The sequence below is a fragment of the Lynx rufus genome, unplaced genomic scaffold, assembly GCF_022079265.1.
Source record: "Lynx rufus isolate CCGP_SWC_20201006 ecotype Redwood Valley unplaced genomic scaffold, mLynRuf1.p SCAF_6, whole genome shotgun sequence".
NCBI classification, from domain to species: domain Eukaryota; kingdom Metazoa; phylum Chordata; class Mammalia; order Carnivora; family Felidae; genus Lynx; species Lynx rufus.
The window spans coordinates 83157389-83179681 of record NW_025814878.1 but is presented as its reverse complement, the minus strand read 5'-3'; the positions used below and the strand labels follow the sequence as shown (position 1 = coordinate 83179681).

The following is a 22293-nucleotide window of genomic DNA, read 5'->3' as shown; positions in this document are numbered from 1 at the left end:
CACAGCTCAGATGCTTCTTTGCTTAAGGTGGCACAAAGCCAAAAGACCAAGTTGTCAGCAGGGCTGTATTCCCTCCGGGAGGCTCTGGGGAAGAATCCCTTCATGCTCTTTCAGAGTGTTGATAGAATTCAGATCCTTGAGGTTGTAGGGCTCAGTACAGGGTTGTAGTCTTTGATGGCTATCAGCCTCTCAGTTCCTTAAGCTGCTTGCATTCCTTTCCATACTGCCCTCTCCATCTTCAAATTAGTAATGGCAAGCCAAGCCTTTATCACATTTTCACTATCCTTGACTTACCCTTTATACCACATACATCTCTCTGACTCAGGCCAAAAAGTTCTCTGCTTTTAAGGGCTCATGTTATTAGACTGGGCCCACACAGATAATCCAGGATAACCTCCTAAAAGTCTGTAACCATAATTGCATTTGCAAAGTCCCTTCTGCCACTTCATGTGGCTACTATAAAGGGTTCCACAGATTAGGGCATGGAAATCACTGAGGGAGGAGAAAAGGATTCTATCACAAAAAGTATCCTTCTCTGTCAGACTTAATGTTTTTCAGCTTGAAATTCTACTTTGTCCAGTATCAAGATTGCTATACGTTTTCTTATCATTTCCATTTGCCTAGTATATCTTTTAATATACACTTTTAGCCTTTGTCAATCTGTTTTAGGTTATACCTCGCTTTGTGAGGAAAATTAAAATTTTTCTTTTAATAGCGAGTTAGGTCCACTCATATTTTTTGATATGCCTGGAACATTAATCTCAACATATATTATTATCTGAGACTTGCGTGTATTTTATATTTCTCGTGTTTCTTTGTTAATATGTTCTTCACTCTTCCATTTTTAAGTCCTTTTTGTCAAGTAGCTTTATACTTTTGTTTCAGTGCATTTTAATTTTTCAAATGCTCTTAGCCCCTGTTTTCATATTTAGCCCTTTAATATAAAGTTGATTAGTTTTTATGTATCCAACTCCCACCTACTACCCATACAGTAATCTATAAGAAATTCTACTTCTCTCTCTTAATTGCATGATTTCTGTCTCATCAGAACCTATGTTTACACATATTCTCACCCTTGCCCACATCTTTTCTTTATAGATCTGCAATATTAAATATTCACCATTACTTCTTTTGCTGATGTTTTCCACCTCATCTCTTGGTTGGTTAGAGCTTGGCAATTAGTGGATTTCTCAAGAGCCCGTGGGTACAGAATTCCCTAAGTCCTTAAATGTTTAAAAATCGCTTTTCTAAAAGATAGTTTGGCCAAATATAAACTTCTGACTTTGGACTGTTCATTTAGGCCTTTTTTAATGTCCCCCTGCCCCATTCTTGCTTGCTTTATGTTTTTTTAAAAATCTGATAATAAGTCTAACTATGTTGACCTTGTAAATCAGTGGATTTTTTTTTTTTTTACTTGGAAATCTTAAGGACTCTTCTTTAATTCTGAAGTCAGTGTTACAGGAAAATGCACATAAATTTTCCCAGGTACAAAGTGGCTATTTCAATGTGTAGATTTCATGTCTATTTTTAGGTCATTTTTTGGAATTACAACTTTAAATATTAGTTCCACTAATTTCTTTTGTTTTGCTTCTGCATGGACCAATTAAGCTTCTCCTTCTCCAATGAAACACATGTAGTTTTTCCTTCTCTTCCATTTCAACACTTTTTGATTCTTTTCACTTCTTGTTTCTTTCTCTTGGTTGTTTCTCCTACCTTTCTTCAATGCTGCTTACCAAATTTTGAGTCTATTTTCCTTTGGACACCCTGTAATTTTGTTTTCATCTCTGTTTTCCTCTCATTTTTCCCACAGTCCAACTCTTCATGTCTCTCTGGTTCTTGGCCATTTCTGGTTTTTTGTTTTTGTTTTAAATAATGGTAAAAGATACATAACATAAAATGTATCATCATAACCTTTTAAGTGCACAATTTAGTAGCATTAAATACATTCACAATGTATAACCAATCTCCAAGAATTGTTTGTATTTGGCAAAACTGAAACTCTGTACCCATTAAACAACAACTCCCCATATCTCTTTCTTTCCAACCCCTGGAGGCCACCATTCTACTTTCTGTTTTCATGAATGTGACTACTCTGGATACCTCATATAAGTGGAATTACACAGTATTTATCTTTTTTGTGACCAGCTTATTTCATTTAACTTTTAGGGGCTTTCAGATCAATCTTAGGCCCACCTCTAAATTTCCCCTTTTCTCCCATGCAATTTTCCCCAGACTGACTATCTTTGTTTAAACACAATGTTTTGCAATAAGAGCTGGAGGGAAGACTTGCTAGATTGGGAAATTTCTTTTTGTTTTTACTTAGAGGTACAGTTGATTCTCATTTGCAGATTCTGTATTTGCAAATGCATCTACCCACTAAAATTTATTTATAACCTTAAAATCAATACTTAGGGCACTTACGTGGTCTTCTGGGATATGTGCAGGGTAATGAAAAATCTAAGCCACCTGATGTGCAAATTCCCAGCTAAGGTTGAACAAGGGTACACCCTTTCTTGTTTCAGCTCTCATACTGTAAACAAGTATCCAGTAAGTGGTCTAGTTAGCATTACATTGTTTGTTTTGTGCTTTTGTGTTGGTAATTTTGCTCTTTCAAAGAGCCCCCAGCATAGTGCTGAAGTGCTCTCTAGTGTTCCTAAGACTTAAGAAGGCTGTGATTACTGAGGATATACTTGTGTTAGGTAAGCTTTGTTCAGACAGAAGTAATACTGATGTTGATCTTACATCTACTTACATCTACAGTTCAATGTTAATGAATCAACCATATATGTTAAGCAAGTCTTCTTAAACACAAACACAAAAAAAAGATCAGTCATTGATTTTTTAAGACCCGCTCCAAGCTTTTCTATGCACTGGAGTTTCATTATTATACCAATGTAAAGATGGATTAGGTCACTTACAAGTGGGTTTATTCTTTATATGAACTACAATATCCATACCATAAAGTTACTGGGAATCTACAAAAGATACTGTAGGTTCCAGAAACTCTAATATACAATTACTATTACTCTAAGAAGCATCTACATTAAAACCCCCCAAAAAATCTCTTTCAAATAGTGATCAAGTAAAATTTGAAATGCACATTTATACATCCAGTAAAAGCCTCCTTTAAAGTTAAAAAGTGCCAGTCTTTTTCTTTAGACATACCTAAATAGTATGACCTAAAACAAACAATAAAAACATACATGCTTTAAATATTATTCTTAGAAAGGTAACCTGCTACATCTTTAAACATAGTTGTAGTAAATTCTAGAGGCTCCTGGGATGACAAAAATATTAGTTAAAAAAATTAAAATATTCCCACACACCTTCAAAACAACTAAGCACTGTCTATGTATGATAAAACTATTTTTCATTGTTTGTTTACCTTATGAATTTTAGTTGTGTTTGTGTATGTGTTGGGGGGTTAGGAGATTAGTGGGACAAGTAGAAATATAAATTTTAATAGTTCTTTATTATGTGTCTGATTCAAATAAACAGAATAAAACAAAAATAATAAAATGCTTAGGAATAAACTTAAACAATGAGACAAAAGACTTATCCACTGAAAACTACAAAACACTGCTCAAAGAAATTCAAGTAGACATAAATAAATGTAAAGACATGCCATGTTCATGGACTTCAAGACTTAGTATTATTAAAATAACAATACTACTAAAAGTGATCTACAAAATCAATGCAATCTCTATCAAAATTACAATTTTTTTTGTTTATTTTCTGGGTTTTTTTTTTGCAGAAACAGAAAAACCCATTCTAAAACTCCTATGAAATTTCAAAAAACCCCAAATAGCCAAAACAATCTTACAAAAGAAAAAGTTACAAGACTCGCATTTCCTGATTTCAAAACTTACTACAAAGCTACAATAATCAAAATAGCTTTGTACTGTCATAAAGACAGATATATAACCAACGCAATAGACCCCAGAAATGAACTCTCCCATATATGATCCATCGATTTTTGACGATGGTGTCAAGACCAAAAGGTCAGTCTTTTCAACAAATAGTGCTGGGTCAAGGGCATCCAAATGCAAAAGAATGAAATTGGACCCTTAACCTTAATCATATAAAAAAGTTAACTCAATATAGTTAAAAAGACTTAAACCTAAGAGCTGAAACTATTAAACTTCTAGGGATAAAAAGGGGGAAACATATTCATGGCACTGGACTTGGCAATTATTTTTTGGATATGACACAGAAGCACAGGCCACAACAACAACAAATTTTAAATAAATTGGACTTCATCAAAATTAAAAACTTTAGTGTATCAAGGACACTATCAACATAGTGAAAACACAAACCAAGGTTGGGAGATAGTATTTCCAAATCCTATATCTGATAAGGGATTAATATTCAGACTACTAAAAAAAAAAATCCCTTACAAGTTGACAACAAAACATAAACAATTTAAAAACAGACAAAAGACTTGAGTGAACACTTGAGTGAACACTTCTCCAAAGAAAATAATACACAAATAGCCATAATGAAATGAAAAGATGCTCAAGATCACTAATTATTAGGGAAATGCAAATCAAAGCCACCACAAGGTATCACTCCAAAACCATACGGTTGGTTATTATCAAAACAACAGAAAATAAGTGTTTGCAAAGATGGAAAGAAATTAGAACCCTTGTGCATTTCTGGTGGAAATATAAAATGGTACAGTCGCTGTGAAAAAAAAGTTTGTAGGTTCCTCAAAAAACTAAACACAAAACGGAAATGTCATCCAGTAATTCCATTTCTAAGTATATACTCAAAATAACTGAAAGCAGAGACTCAAACAGACACTTGAACACCAATTACCGCAGTAGTGTTATTCACAATAGCCAAAAGTTGGAAACAGCCCAAATGTGCACCAACAGATAGATAAGCAAAATGTAGATTACATACACAACAGAATGTTATTCAGTCTTAAAAAGAAATGAAATTTTGATACATCTACAACATGGATAAATCTTGAAGATATTATGCAATTTGAAATAAGCCATACACAAACGAACACAGTAATAATTCCACTTAGATGATGTACCTAGAACAGGCAGAGACAGCAGGACAGAGGTCATCAGGGGATATGGGCTGGGGGTGGGTGTGGAATGGGGAGTTATTCTTGTTTAATGGGTATGGTGTTTCTGAGATGAAAAAAAGTTCTGGAAATGAATAATGGTGATTGTTACATAATGTTGCGAATGTTCCATGCTTAGTATCACGGAATGCACACTTACAAATGGTTAAAATGGTAAATTTTATATACGTTTTACCACAATTTTTAAAAAGTCTCAAAAAATCTGTGATATAATTATGAACATGTATTTATAACTTTCTATGTAAATACAAGAGGTATGTATATAATATAAGGTATATATATATAGTAAAACCAAAAGTTGGATTTAAAACCTAATGAATCCATAGGTTACCCAGGCCAATTAGCTATACAAGCTCGAAGTATGCTGTCAGGTAGTTAACAAACATCAGACTGTATTCTTAGAAATGTGTTCAGTATTATTTCTGAAAGTTGTTTTAAGAAGCCATTAATTTATTCTAATTAGATGCTTAGTTTTATAAATGTCTACAACATAAAACGGGTATTTTCCCTTGAGTTCTATGGCAGCATTTAAGAAGTTGAAAAATTTTAAATATAAACCTATAACAATAGCAGCTGCAATCTCCTGAGCTGTTTACATCAAAAGGCATTAACACTACATACATTATTTCTTTTAATTCTCACAACAAAAAGAAGGTAAGTATATAACTCCATTAGTGAGTTAAGTTAAGGTGAGAAAAGTTAAGGTTTAGAAAGGTGAAGGAACAGAGTTTGGACAGCTGGTTAGGATCAGAGCAAGGACTCAAAACCAAGTGTATGCAACAGCAAAGTCCATGCCTCTGAAATGAGGTATGCATACCCTAAGAATGCAGAGCAATGTGAAACCACAAGATCATTAGGTTTCTCATGAGAATTTACTCTTATGAAAAAAAATTATAATATTTTGTCATTAAAAAAAACAGAATCGTAGAACTGAATTTTTCCATTTGCGAAAATTTAAATCCATTTTTTTTTAATTTTTTTTTAATGTTTATTTATTTTTGAGACAGAGAGAGACAGAGCATGAATGCGGGAGGGTCAGAGAGAGAGAGGGAGACACAGAATCTGAAACAGGCTCCAGGCTCCGCACTGTCAGCACAGACGGGGCTTGAACTCACGGACATGAGATCATGACCTGGGCCAAAGTCGGACGCTTAACCGACTGAGCCACTCAGGCGCCCCTCTAATACATTTTCTAATAAAAGAAACATGGATCAGAATACAGATTAAAAGGCAATATTAGCACAAAAGTTTGAGATAGAACATAACTTCAAAGGAATTTTCTATCAGGAGAGTCTCATGGATTGTAAGGCACCTCCGGCAGGTAGGGAGCAGTGCAGAGGGATGAGTGGACCTGTCTCTACCTTCTTCCACTAGGACTACTTAGATGCTAATATTTAAGAAGCACTAAGAGCATGTATCTTCCACTTTATGAACTATATCAACTATGCACAAACACAGAAGTGATGATAATTTTTATATTTCATTTGAGTAAAAAAAAGCAGTGTTTATCCCGTCACAATCATGTTAAACCCTCAATTTTATAACAATTTAAGTTTGTATCCCCAGAGTTTTCCTTCAGGCATGCCTATTTTCATTCCTCACTGTTCCTAATTATTCCTCTTATTCTTAACCTAGGCCCAGAAAATGAAAGAAAGGTAAGAATTTAGATCCATATTTCAAGAATAATGCAGTCATATAACAAAAAGAATAAGTGGTAAATTGATTGTACAGGAGGTTTGGGCCAGTGCAATAATGGGAAGAAAAAAAAAGCAATTGGGACTCTTACACTGGAAAGGAATAAATAAAACTGTCTTTAAGCATCTAACATGTTCATGTACATAAAAATTCCTTAGGAAACTATAATAAAGCTACTAGAAGTAAAAATTTAGCCAGGTTGCATGATATAAGGTCAATGCACAAAAACAAATTTCTACATACTAAGAGAAGCCAATAATTCAGGATTGAAGGTAAACAAAATCATAAAATCTTCTGTCTTCTCACATGGAGGAGAGGGTGAGAGAGCCCTCTGGGGTCTCTTTTATTAGGGCATTAATCCCATTCATAAGGTCTCAACCCTCATGACTTAATCAGCTCCCAAAGCCCCCACCTCCAAATACCATCACAATGGAGATGAGGATTTCAACATACAAATTTTGGGGGAACAGAAATATAAAGATATAGGTAAACTTATAAAAATATTTTCAAAACCTCTACATTGACCACTACAAAATGTTGCAAAGAGAAATTTAAGATATCATAAATAAATGGAAAGCTATCACGTCCATGAATTGGCAGGTTCAGTATTAAAATATAAGCCAGCATCCATCTTGTCAGCTCAGATGAAAGAGCAGATGAAAGAATGAGCACTAAAGGTTGTATATCCCCAGGCAAGGCTGGACTGGCCAGGGAACCTGCAGAAATGCAACTCCACTAGCTTATAAACAAAGATATAATCACCAAATGTACCTAATGAAATCTCTAACATAAAGAGTAAAAGCATTTTTCAGATTCCAAGTCTCCTGAAATGGAAAAGACTTCCAGGAGACCAGACAAAGCAACACCAGAGCACCTGCTAACATGACCTTCTGGGCCTCCAATCAGTGGGGTCCACCTTCTCAGGAGGGCCTTTGCACCAAAAGTTGCCTTTAAAAACCCTCGTTTTTCAGGGCCCCTGGGTGGTTCAGTCAGCTGAGCATCTGAATCTTGATTTCAGCTCAGGTTATGATCTCAGGGTCATGGGATCAAGCCCCAAGTTGGACTCCATGCTGAGTGGAGCCTACTTAAAGTTCTCTCTTTGTCTCACTCTGTCTCTTTCCTTCTCTCTCTCTCTCTCTCTCTCTCTCTCTCTCTCTCTCTCTCTCTTTCTCTCACCCTCTGCCCCTCCCCTGCTCACACTTGCACTCTTGTGCTCTAAAGTTAAAAAACAAAACAAAAAAACACCCTCACTTGTAAGCCACTGGGAGAGTTCAGGACTGTGAAGCATTAGCTCCCTGTTATCCTGGGTGGTGCCACACCAATAAACAGCCTTTCTTGCAATAGGCTGGTATCAAGTTTTTACTTGCTTGCTGTGCATCAGATGGATGAACTGTCATCTGGTTCAGTTTACAGTATCAAGTGTCCCCAAATTTGCCTACAGATTCAAAGTAATCCCACTAGAAATCCCAGTGGGCGTTTTGTAATATTCTAAAATTTATATTGAAATGTGAAGGATCTAGCATAGCTAAAACAATATTGAAAAGAAAAACAAAACTGAAGAATCTAGACTACTTGATTTTGCGACTGATTATATAACACACCAATAATCAAATTTTAGCATAAGGACATATAAATCAATGGAGCAAAAGAAAAAGTCCAGAAATAGACCCACATATGCACATGATCAATTGATTTGGCAAAAGGTACCAAGGAAGGCCAATGAGCAAAGAACAGTCTTGACAAGAAAATGTTGCTGAAACAACTGCATCTCCACATGGAGAAGAAGCCCTTAAGTTATACCATCCTATAAAATTAACTTAAAAATGACGACAAACCTAAAATATGAGTTAAACTGTAAAATTTCCAGAAGAAAACATATCAGAAAATGATTGCTATAAAAACTTAAGGAACATCTCTTTGAATGACAGGGTTAAGAAAACATAAAGGCAAGCCATAAAAAGAGACAACATTCACAATACATATATTTGACAAAGTAATCCAGGACACATAAAGAATTCGTAGCTCACTCATCAAACAAAAACTTAAATTTAAAAATGGGCAAAAGATTTAAACAGGCATTTTAGAGCAAATATACAGGGGTGCCTGGGTGGCTCAGTCAGCTACGCAGCTGACTCTCAGTTTTGGCTCAGGTCATGATCTCCCGGTTCATGAGTTCAAGCCCCTTGTTGGACTCCAGGCTGTCAGCACAGAGTCTGCTTGCGGATCTGTCTCCCCCTCCCCCACACGCACACTGTCTCTATCTCTCTCAAAATAAACAAATACACTTAAAAAACTCTTAGAGAAAATACACAAATGGCCAATAAGAATACAAAAAGTGCTAAATATCATTAGTCACCAAGGAAATGCAAATCAAAACCACAATAAAATATTATTATACAGCCATCAGAATAACTATTACAAACAGTTACAATATAAGAGCTGACAAGGATATGAAGCAATCTGAAATCTCACATTGCTGTGGGAATAAAAAATGGTACAACCACTTTGGAAAATACTTTGGTACTTTCTTAGAAAGTTAAACATACATTAAACATTAGACCCAGAAATTCTACTCTTAGTTATTTACCCAAGAAAAATGAATGAAATGAAAACACATCTACAACAGATGTTTACATCAGCATTATTCATAATAATCTCCAACTGGGAATAACTCAAATCTCCACTAAAAGGTGAGTGGATAAACCAACTGTAACATAGACACCAATCAGGATACTACCCAGCAATAAAACAGAATGAACTACTGAAAAAAAAAAAAAACGCAACATAGACAAATCTCGAAAACATTTTGTTGCACCAAAGAAGCCAGAAAAAGGATTATACTACACTCTATTCCATTTATATGAAATAATACAACACATAAAACTAAACCATAATGACAGAAGGACATCAACGGTCATCTGGGGTCTGAGTTCAGTGGGAGACGGGAAGACATGGGGTAGTTTTTGAAGTGATGTGGGTCTTCTATATCTACATAGTTGGCAAAATCAATCTGCGCACTTAATAAAGTTGATTTAAAAATCCCTCTAAACTAGGTTCAGTGAAATAGGACAGAGCATGTTTAAATCAAGGCAGCTAATGTTAGAGACCAGGTTATAAATATTTATAAAGAAGCCATATAAAAAATTTAGAATTAAGATAAGGTTGAGGAGAAAAAAAAAAAGAAGATAAGGTTGAGGAGGGTTTTAGCATACCTTTGGTATTACTAAGAAAATCACCTTGCAAAAAAAGAGTGGTGAGTCTTTAACAAAATTGATTCTAACAGAAGGTTTAAAAATACACAATAGGGGTGCCTGGGTGGCTCAATCGGTTAAGTGTCCAACTCCGGCTCAGGTCATGATTTTATGGTTTGCGAGTTTGAGTCCCGCATCAGGCTCTGTGCAACAGCTCAGAGCCTGGAACCTGCTTCAGGTTCTGTGTCTCCCCTTCTCTGCCCCTCCCCTGCTCACACTCTGTCTCTCAAAAATAAATAAACATTAAAAAAAAAAAAAGTAATACACAATAGATCTGATTATAATTTTGAAGAACTCTTCCAAAAAGGAAAATTTTAGGATGAGCAGCCGGTGCATTTCCTTATTTCCTTTCTAATTATAAGAGAAAGATAAAGCAGAACTCAACCTAACTAATCCTTTCATGGGGCTCTCTAAAACATTTTTTTTTAAACTTAGGTAAAACCCACTTTAGAGCCTCATCTTGCCTAACATTCTTTATACCAGTCTATTCGCTGCACTTTGTAAATTACAACCCGCATACTGTTCTATACAAAGTTCAGGTGTTTGAAATGCCAGATACAGAATGGACAATAAAGAAGTCTGTTGCCAGCAGTTCTAGACACTTTTTAGACTCAGAGTTGTATTATTATGCCCTTAGCTCAATCTAGGTCCTTAAGTGTAGGTACCACTATCCAATCTGAAGAAATCAAGGCTAGCAAATGATCGTTTCAAAAAAGAAAAGAAAGAAAGAAATTAATGGTTTTCTGCCCTGAATAATACCTTTTTATATACTTTCAGAAACATACCACCTAACAAGGAAGCAAATTCTATTAATTTCAGTTAGGGTACCTGAGCTCTAAAGTGGGTCCCAGTTTTCCTATTTATAGAAAAGTACAAACTTGTGCAGCATGTGGGTGGCTCAGTTAGTTGAGGGTCTGATTCTTTATTTTGGCTCAAATCATGATTTCACAGTTTATGAGATCAAGCCCAGAGTCAAGACTCTGGGCTGACAGGGCAGAGTCTGCTTGAGATTCTCTTTCTCTCCCTCACTCTCTGCCCCTCCCCCACTCATGCTGTCTCTCAAAAATAAGCAAGCATTAAAAAAAAGTACAAATTTTCAAAAATGTGCTGGCAGCACACATTACTTACCTATATTTTAATTTAAATTTCCCAACACCTCTGTTACAATACTTGTTTTACACATGAGTAAATGAAGTTCAGAGAGGTGTGTAACTTGCCCAAACTACCAAATGACAGAGCTATGATTCAAAACCAGTTTAACTTCAAAATTCATGCTCATAAGTATCATGCTATAATGCCTTACAAAGAGAAGTCATTCTCTCTGAGAGGTCTATATAAACTGAAGAGTGACAACATAATTTTTGAAAACTCCATTTACCTTCAGGGGACGCAGAGCACCACAAAATTTTGTCCACCAGCTGTTTTCAATGAATTCTAAGTGCCTCTCTCTTTTCCTAAGTGTTCGTAACCTTTCTTCAAGTTGTTTTAAGGCGCGTTTATCCCTTGATGGCAAAGGTCGACCATCCTTGCTCTACAAATAACAGACCAAAATAAAAGTTTTTTACCATTAAGGTCTTAGTAAAGTATCCATCAAATTTAGAAAATCATGCAACAAACGCTTTTTTTTAGGTTGGATATTCCTCAGGCAAATTTACAAACTGAAAAATACAGACAACAACTAGGTGACAACACGCATCTCTGAACCAAGGTCAATATCAAAATGCAGATGTATATACATTTAATACTGAACTTCTTGATCCCTATTTTCCAAATACATGGTCAAGTTACGTGGAGAGACATAAATATCTTTAAAAATACCTTTTTATATGGTACTTTATTCAATTTGCTCAATTACTCTCCCTAACCTCCAAGCTCCTCCTTCTATTCCTTAATATGTTTGGTCCTACCCCTTCTCTCCCTTTGGTCAGCGCAGGTTTCAAATATCAGCAGAGAGATGCAATACTAGTATGTGCTATGCAGAGGTTTTTAGAACTGCTGAGAACTTGCACTTTCTTATTCTCCAAGTACTTTTGCAAAAGGAATCATGTTTTCTTTAGCCAACCTACTGAAGGAAAACTCCCATCGATCTATGTTTATGTGATGCTTACTGTAACCATGAGCAGTACCTTTTCCATGGTCTCGAAGATAACACTTTCCCACTTGAATTCTCCTGGCCCTAAGTGTCTTCAATTAGGTACAATAATAAACTACAGTAATATGACAACTGCTGAATATACAAAAAGGTGAAATGTAAATTTGTTTTTATTGGAAGCAACAAGAAACATATTTACATGGAACTACATTTTTAAAGTATAAAGACATCAGATATTAAAATGTTAATATCCCTACTTAGGTTTAAGTAGGTTCTTAAGACACAGACAACAAAATTGCTCTCTAGCGTATCCCAGTGCAGGCTCATCTGAAATCATCAAAATAATGAAGACAATACTCAAATATCCTTTAATAAAGAAATTTACACAGTTATAAAGATCTCTTTACATAATGGCACTGCCATGCTCTTCTAGACCGAGCCATTCTCTTCCATACCTTACCATATTGCTTCTCAAACTTTATCATGCATAATTACCTGAAAAGTTTGTTAAACACAGATTTCTAGACCCTATGAATAAAATTTAGTTGGTCTTGGGTGGGGCCTAAAATTTGTATTTCTACCAAAGTCCCAGGAGATGCTGGTGCTACCCAAACAGGGACCATAGTTGACATACCTGAGGCTATATTTAATTATCTTCACTCCTTTAAGTCAAATACCATATGTACTATCAAATTGTATCCTCAATAAAAGGAACCTGGGAGAAAGGCATTTTCAGAAGGACAAAGGAGTAAAACAAACACTCCCTTCTAGAAGACAGATCCAGGCAATAATACTTCAAGTGTATGGTATGAGAAAGGTTTGGTACTTTGTACCTTAAATATTCAGTTTTTCTCAAAACTGCCATTCTATTATCCAAAGGACACCAGCAATAAAGTAGTTTTATTTAACAGCTGGCTTTCACTATTTCAGAAAAAAAAAAAAAATTAGTAAACTGATTTAAGGGTCCACTGAAAATAAATCCAAGTTATCTGCCTATTTGGTGAATATTTCAGTGGAGTAAAAGATAGAAGTCCATTCTGCTTTGCCTATTGACCAAACCAATATAAGAATATTGGTTAGAGAAACAAACACCAGGATAGAAACTCAGCGGGATGCCTGGGTGGCTCAGGTCATGATCTCCTGGTTTGTGAGTTCGAGCCCCACGTCGGGTTCTGTACTGAGAGCTCAGGGCCTGGAGCCTGCTTCGGATTCTGTGTCTCCCTCTCTCTCTGCCCCTGCTCTGCTCGCACTCTGTCTCTGTCTCTCAAAAAGTGAATAAACGTTAAAAAGTATATATTTAAAGAAACTCGGCAACTAATTATCTCATCTGGAAAAAATATACATAAAAAGTATATGAACACATAGCCTTTTTTCAAAAAAAAGTAAAATGTGAAAGAAAGCTTCCCTTCACACTGTCATCAAGTACTACTGCCCTTTCCTATTGTTATCACCATTAAGTAAATCAGTATCCTTACACACATTTTCTATGGATTTATATGCATTCATATATGCTAATATACATATGGTTTTTGTTATACGTAATAGCTAACATTTCTTGAGCACATTTCTTGTGCCTAAAACTTATCTGTTCCCTTACGTTTATTCTCCTTAAATCTTCAGAACAAAATTTTGAAGTTGGTAGTACTAGTATACCCATTTACTAGATGAGGAAAATAAGGCTCACAGATATAATATGCATGATAAGGAGAGCTAGAATTTGAACTGAGAGACTGATTTGATAATCTACCTCATTCCTTTTCATCACTGCACACCACATTATACCATGGTACCTTAATAAATACTTTATTTTTGAACACTTAAGACTGTTTTCTTTTGGAAGGGGAGGGTGTGCATTAACAGTGTGCATGAACATCCTTATATAATGAAGTAGGATACATTCCTAGACATCAGCTGCTGGATTAAACTTTACTAACAGGTGTGTTTGTTTGTATATGTACATGTCATATCACATAATTTTCTTTAAAAGCTGTAGACTTTACATTCCCACAAACAGTGCATCTATGCCCCAAATCTCATTAATACCTGACAGAGGTGAAAATGTTGAAGATTTCTAAAAGATAAAAAAATAAATATATATAAGGAGTACTTCTAATTAGCACATCTCTGATTATGAAGGTGACCAACCATCCTGGTCTCTGTACTGCAAGTTCCATGTTCTGGAAAATCTCTCAGGTCCTAGGTGAACTAGGATACTTGGTCAACCTACTTACTACTAAAGAGCTGAAGCATCATTTTATAACTTTCACTGGATAGTTTTTCCTTCAGTAAATGCTATTTGGGTCTTTTGTTCAATATTTCTATGTAATGCTTGTCCTTTTTTCTTACTGACTGGAAGATGTTCTTTATACATAACCTATACTGCAGATTATTTCCTCACACTTTTTTTGCTGGTTCTTTAACTTCCTTTTTGGTGGTACTTTTTGGGTACATAAATTTTAGAACATAAAAATGTAAAACTCACCAATGTCTCAATCAGCATTTGGGATTTTTGTGTGCCTCGTTTAGAAAGGTCTTCTATACACGAAGAAAAAACTTTACTTTCACTTTCTCCTAATGTTTTTTAAGTTTTGTATTTGATTTGAATTCAGGATTGTTTTACTCTATGGTAGGGGGGGTCTATGAAAATTTCATTTTTTGTCTTCTATGATTGCACTGAATTTCTACCTAAAGTTATGAACAACTGTCACCTCTACAATAATGAATCTTTCCAATCAGGAACTGAGGAAGTTCTCCATTTATTTCAGTCTTCTATTATGTATTTCAATAAATTTTATAATTTCTACCAGGAAAATTCTGACATTTCTTATTATTTTACGGTTTATAGCTATTGTGAATGAGATCATTTCCTATTACATCCTCCAAGTGGTTCATGATTTCTGCATGTTTGTATCCAGGCACTTTGATGAACTCTTATTAGTTCTATTAATTTGATTAATAATTAATTGAGGTTAATTTTTTTAATTTTTTGTAATGTTTATTTATTTTTGAGAGAAATAGAGACAAAACATGAGTGGGTGAGGGGCAGAGATAGGGAGACACAGAATCCAAAACAGGCTCCAAGCTGTCAGCACAGAGCCTGACATGGGGCTTGAACCCACAAACTGTGAGATCATGACCTGAGTGAAGTTGGGCATTTAACCGACTGAGCCACCCAGGTGCCCTAATTAAGGTTAATTAATAAACAATCAGGGTTAATTAACCCTAACCCTGACTCTTTGATTCTGTCAGATTTTCTTGGTAGATGATATCTGCAAATAATAAAGGATATTTCCCTTGTTTTCACTCTCTCATTCCAATGTTTATACTTGCAATCTTTCTTACCTGACTAGCACCTCCACGAAAATGCTAACGAGCAACAGTGATACTGACTGCACTGTCCTGAATGGGAATGTTTCATTCATCATTAAGTATGAGGCTTGTTACAGGCTTCCTTTCCTAAGTACTTTCTTTTCTTCTAATTTGGTAAGGCTTCTTTTTTGTTTGTTTATAAATATAATTTATTGTCAAATTGGCTTCCATCCAACACCCAGTACTCATCCCAAAAAGTGGGTAAGGCTTCTTTTTAAATCATAACTACAAATTGACTTTTACTAAATATTCTTTAGCGTCTATTAAGATGCTAATATTTCTCATTCTTTATCAACATATTAAACTATTCTAATAGATTTTTCTAATGTGTCAGACTTTGCATTTCTATGATAAACCTAATCTTATAATTACAACATATTCTATTATAGCATATGTTTGAATTGCTAATATTTTCTTTATAACATTTGCTTCTATGTTCATAAGAGAGATCAGTACATATATATATCCCTTTTTGTGTGCAATTACCATCTGGTTTCTATATCAGGATTATGCTAGTTTAGTAGAATAATTCAGAAAACTTTCCATTTTTTACTATGCTCTATAGATAATATTTATCTGCTCCTTGAAGGTGATAGAGAAAGAAAAACTTCATTGTGTTTTTAGAAGTACATTTAATTGGCAAGTGGTTACATGTAACTTTTAGCTTATTCCACTAGTACGTAAAACATGAACATAAATGATACAGTAAAATCTGATGTTACACATGTAATCAGTATATGTGGGATAAGCAAGGTCCTGTTCATACCTGAGAAGAATTTTTGTTTTTTTAGTTGTTTGAACACTGATAGAAATTCTCAAATTGTCAATGTTTTGCATTTCACAGAAGACAAATTTTAAAACTAAGGACATAGTTTCTTAAGGATATGTTGCAAAAAAATTCAAACAATATCAAAAATATGGAATTGCCAATGTCTAAGTCATATCAGAAAATAGCACAAAGACAATGTACTTTTATGCTTCCCAATTACAATAAAATACCAACTTACTTTTGATTTAATCGTTTGAATGTGTTGCTCCACTTCTTCAATGTCTTCAGTGTTTTCTAAACGTTCATAAGCAGCACTTCTAGTGCCTTTTATCAGATTTAAAGGTAATGCAGACATGCCATAGGCCTAAAAGAAACAAAATTAAAATGTGTTTTTAGTACCACTATTTTACACACAATTATACACAATTTTGAGGGGGAAAGATCCTTTAAAGCAACTGCCAGGGCACCTGAGTGGCTCAATCAGTTGAGCGTCTGACTTTGATGTCAGTTCAGGTCATGACCAAATTCATGGTTGTGGGATCAAGCCCCATGCTGGGCTCTATGCTGAGCGTGGAGGCTGCTTAAGATTCTCCCTCTCTCTTTCTCTGTCCTTCTCCCCACTCGCATGTGCTCTCTCTTTATAAAATTAAAAAAAAAAAAAAGAGCAACTGCAGAGTAAGCAGTTGTAAAGGATTATAGTCACGGAAGAACATGGTACATGAGAGTGAATCATGATTATACTGTCCCATAATTCTCTTATTTCACATTAACAGTTATATAAATTTACATCTGTATAATACTATTCACAGAATAGATAACATGTATGGTTCAAAGGTAAAGTTGCAAAAATAATGTAAATATAGTACAACAAGCTCACTGATTCATGCTTCTGTTTATCCCTTCTGCTACTGAACCCCTCTAGTGTATTTTTCATTTCAGTTATAACTTCTATTTGATACCTTCTTATATTTTCTGTAGTTCTGTTAAAGTTCTTGCTGTGTTCATCCATTCTTCTCCCCAAATCAGTAAGCATCTTTTGGACCATTACTGAATTCTTTATCAGGTAAATTGCTTATCTCCATTTCATTAAAGTTTTTGTTTTGTTTTAAGTAGATGTGCCTTATTCTTTGGTTTGGGACATACTCTTCTATCTCATTTTGCCTCTATGTCTATATGTTTTATGTGAAATAGCTACCTCCCTCAGTCTTGAAAGAGTGGTCTTGTGTAACAGCTGGTTCATGTGGGCCATGAGACCAATCTCCCTTGGCCATCAGAGCCAGGCACTTCATATGAATGTCCACTCTATTTGCTGCATATGCCCACCAGCTGTGGCAGAGCCAGCACTGCTGTGTGGAAACGTCACTCATCCCACCCAGTTGTGGCTCAGGCACTGTGCAGGAAGAGTGGGGTTCCAGCTGCTTGCCCATCATGGTTATGACCCAGTCTCTATGCAGGTTAGATGGGGCTTAAGGTCCCTCTGGAAGCTAATTACAGCCTGGCTGCTGCTAGGGGACAACAGGGCTCAGGTGCTCATCAGCCCAGTTATAGCCTATCAGGTGCACAGGAAGGTAGGACTCAAGTTGCTGGACCAACTGGGTTGTGGCTTGGCTGCTGCACAGTGAGGGCAGGGCTCAGCACACTCTACCAGCCCAGCTGCAGCTTGGTTCTCTGCACAGGTTGGGCAGGACTTACAGCACCCACTTGGACCACCTGCAGCTTGGCTGCTACATGGGGAAAGTGGGGATCATGGTGCTCATCTGGCCCATGTGCAGTCTAATCACTGAGTGAGTACAGTGGGGACACTAGCCTGGCCCTTTTGCAGCTGGGGGGCTATGTGGTGCGGGGTGCTTGCCAGCCAGGGTAAGGGGTAAGTGGACAGAGTATGCACTCTAGTGCTAGCTTGCTACAGGAAGGATAACAAAAATGGCACACATCTGCTCTGTCATCAGCAAGTTAGAATGAGATTCCAAAAATGGACTCCACCAATGCTTCCATCACCAGATAAAGTCCCTATAGGTCCCTGCCTTTGTCATAGCCACCTTAAAATCAGTTAAGTGGTTCTCTCTCACAGTATAAGTACTCTTCAATCTGTTGCTTTTGTGCTGGATCTTGGGGAGAGCAGGTGTACGCACACACCACTTATGAGCAGAAATCTCTGTTCCCTATAGTTCTATGATTCTCCCTCTCTTAACCTACCCATTGATTTTCAAAACCAGATAGGATTTTTTTGGCAGGGGGGTGGGGGGGCAGCATATCTCTCCAGTGCTAGCCCCTAGGGTCAGGATGCCTGATAGGGGACACAATCTCTTTACTCAAGGGAGAGTTCCTTATTTGGGGGATCCCTCCTGATTGTGGTGTCACCTGGGATGGGGTCCCCTAGGTGAGGCCATATCTTTGCTTCTCCTACACTACTGAATGTGTCTTTTTTGTCTTTTGTTGTGGAGGTGCTGTTCATCTAGTTCCAAATATAGCTGTAAGTTTATCGTGTCCATGGGAGAAGGTGAGTCAGGGTCTTCTTATGCCACCATCTTTAAACTCCCTCCATGGTTTTGTTTTGTTTTGTTTTGTTTTATTTTATTTTATTTTATTTTATTTATTTATTTTTAATTAAGGGAGAATACAAAGAACATACTAAAATCCCAGAAATCAACTAGTTCTATCAGGTAATACCAACTACCTATAACACAGTGTATCTAGATAATTATATAAAATTATTACCCAATATTCAAATCCTTGTATTTTCTAAGGGAGAAATACCTTAAAATATAGTATTTTAAAGTTAATGTTCTCATGATTACCCTATCATCTCCCCTTCTTCCTAAAGTGGTAGTAGGAAGTAGGTTCCGATAGTAGGAAGAAGGTTCTGTTTCATATTAGAAGAACACATAATATAGAGTAATTTTTTTGCAATTAATAAATTCTTATCAAATTTATACTTGTAATGACCTTGATAAAATAGAAAAAGTAAAGAATATAAAATATTATATACTTAAAACACTGAAAATGTAAATTAAGAAGCCTACAGGAGCCAAAGTATACCACAGCTCTTTAACCTTTCCTTACAGGACTTTCCTATCCCTTTTACCATCTGACCCATTTGTTTCTTCTAGTAGTTCCACAAATTTTCAAAACATTATTGGGAAGAAAGTAACATAATACTTTCAGACTCTGATGAATAAGCAGTATTACCATGATTATTTACCAATCATCTGCATTCACATATCGTTTTAACACCAAGTCTATGTTGCTTTTTACAACCAAATTCCAAGGCAAAAATATTTTGCTAAACAGTTTATGCCCAAATAAATTCCCTGTCCTCCCAACCACCTCCAAACAAGCTTATTTTACCCCAATGCTTGTTACTCTCTGTTGAATGGATTTTATCCCTAAATACAGAACCTCAGTATTCAATATTATTTCCAAAAGAATCTGTAGTCTTCTAGTCTCACTTCTATAAACCTAACTTCTACACTGCTTACAAAGTAATCTCTAGCACCCACATCAGATTATGTCACTCCTCTAATTAACTTCCATTAAGATATCTAGGATGAATTAAAATAGTTTTCAAAGGGCTCTAGGAGGAGACCCTAGGATTCTGGGTAGATGCCTTTAGGGCCACTACAGGAGACAAGAAGGCAGGTAGCCAGGCCTGCTAATACTTCAACCAGAGCAATTCTATGTTGTACAACTTTTTTCTGTATCATGTAAGATTGTTTTGTTTCATTTTGCTTTGTTTTGTTTTTTTCAATGATAGGTAGAATGACTGGTCTTGTGAATTACTGGTCTTGTAATTATCTAATCCTGGCATACAAACCTCTTCATGACCCCTACCAGCGTGTCTCATGCCTCATACCTCTGAATTGTTCACTATTCTTAAAACACTCCAGTTTTACAAAGGCTTTTCCAGCTTCCACACTTTGGCACATGCAGTGCCTTTATCTAGAATGCCCAATTTATCATCTCTACTTCTCTAGCAAATTTCAGTGCCCTTCAGGCCTCAGCTTAATTACACCATGTCTGAGAAATATGCCTTGACTTGAAATGTGCCTTGCTTATAACTCTATTATAGTACAAAACACTGTAGTTAACATGATTGGTCTGTACATTTGTTTCATCACTAAACACATTGCACATTGGCCAAACTTGGCTAATCAGAATCACTCAGAAAATTCTTATAAACATAGATTTATCAGCCAGACTACTAACAAGTACAGGAGACTATCTGATCTATAAAAACTAGGTCTCAATTCTTTTTTCCTACCTTTATTCTAAGAATAAAGATTTATCAAATTACTAAAATAATTTTTTCTATTAATATTTAGCCAAAAATTGTTTGAAAAATAAATCTTAGTTCACACAAACCTAATTCCTTACATGGAATTTACATATTTATTAGACTAGCTGAACTAAATTCCTAAATAGCTTAACACAAAAATCTAAGAAAGATATGTCCTTGGTAACACCTTGTGCTAACAGGGGACCAGAATACATCTTTTCATGAATTTTTAATTGTCTGAAAAAAACAATTAGAGAAAGTTGTCATTGTTTGGGGTTACCTACCTTTTAGAGTTTTTGCGGGGGGGAGGAAGGATTGCATGTTTAAGTTTCAACGATTATCAGGAAATGTAACCATAATATTTAGATTCTAATAAAACTGACATGAAACATTTAGTCAATACAACCTTAGGTTCTCAAATAGTCTTTTTGAACTTAACCTCAGACTTCTTTGGAAAAAATGTATTTAAAAAGCTATCCGTTTCAGAAACAAACTTTTATTGCTTACTACTGCCCTCTAGTGAATTACCAGAAAATCAACAAGGCTAAAGAGATTGTATCATTTAATATGCTTCCAGGTTGGTCATAATTGCCTCCAATTTTATTTGTTTCAAGTTCCAAAAATAAAGCACCATCCATATTAAAACCCAAAATTTTCAAAAGAATATATACAAATTACAAACATTTCTAATACCTTCTTACACCGCCCAGTTTAGAACAGCAACTTTTCCCTATATATATATCTCTAATATCCGGAATGATAGTTTCCAATCTGTGATCCATGGAATACTATAAAGGTACTGCCTGTAGACTGCATAAGTGTCTTACATGTACTTGTAACACCTATTACTCAAGAACACGTGTGCTGTTATGACTAATGAAACAATTCATTAAACATATACTCAGTTAAGATTTCCCCTTTAAATACTCATTGATTCTAAGATACATATATATTTTCTCACATTTAACATTAGTGAAATTCGGATGCCTCTTATAATCACTGGCTACACAGAAGTCATGACATAGCTGTCATTACCAGCCCAGGCACAAATTTGGTCTCAGCTGGTTGCTTTATAGTTACTTCTTCATCAGAGTTACATGCATTCTTGCTATCACTACTGAGTTTAATTGCCACTTAAAATATCTTTAAGATAGGGCTGTGATTTGACATTGAAACAAAAAGTTAATGTGTAGAAAGAGAGCAAAGGAGCCAACAGTGAAGCAAATATTTATTGAAACAAGGAGCATAATACTGTATTTTCTTGCAAAGCAACAGTCAAGTGCTTTATGAGCTTAAAGCAACATACCCAAGGTAAAAGCCATTTTCCATTTGCCCTTCATATGGCAAGACAAGAAACAACAAAATCAGTTAATACACACATTGGGTATGTTAGCACCTTCAAAGAAAATTTCAGAGATAAGAGTGGAGGCTTCAAGAAAAGCTACATCACTAATTCTCTTAATAAGACAAAAGAAACTTTTTTTTTTTTTTTTAATTTGAGAGAGAGAGCACACATGTGTGAGCTGGGGTGAGGGGCAGAAGGAGAGAGAGAGAGAGAGAGAGAGAGAGAGAGAGAATCTAAGCAAGCCCCATGCTCAGTGCAGAGCCCAATACGGGGCTTGATCCCATGACCCTGGGATCATGACCTGAACCTAAACCAAGAGTCAGACTCTCAACCAACTGAGCTACCCAGGTGCCCCAAGAAACAATCTTGTATAGTAAAACATGGACGTGAATAACCAA

At 35.8% G+C, this 22293-nt stretch overlaps 1 protein-coding gene across 4 annotated transcripts in view; it reads right to left on the bottom strand.

Annotated features, from left to right (window-relative positions):
• The window catches only part of LMBRD1 (LMBR1 domain containing 1), a 110489-nt gene that overhangs the window by 39364 nt on the left and 48832 nt on the right, over positions 1–22293 (bottom strand). For all 4 annotated transcript variants that reach the window (XM_047102165.1, XM_047102167.1, XM_047102166.1 and 1 more), the window contains 2 exons: positions 16513–16638; positions 11423–11575 (listed from right to left, as the gene is read on the bottom strand). In XM_047102165.1, the coding sequence (XP_046958121.1) occupies positions 11423–11575; positions 16513–16638 (279 nt within the window). The remainder of the gene's footprint in view (positions 1–11422; positions 11576–16512; positions 16639–22293) is intronic.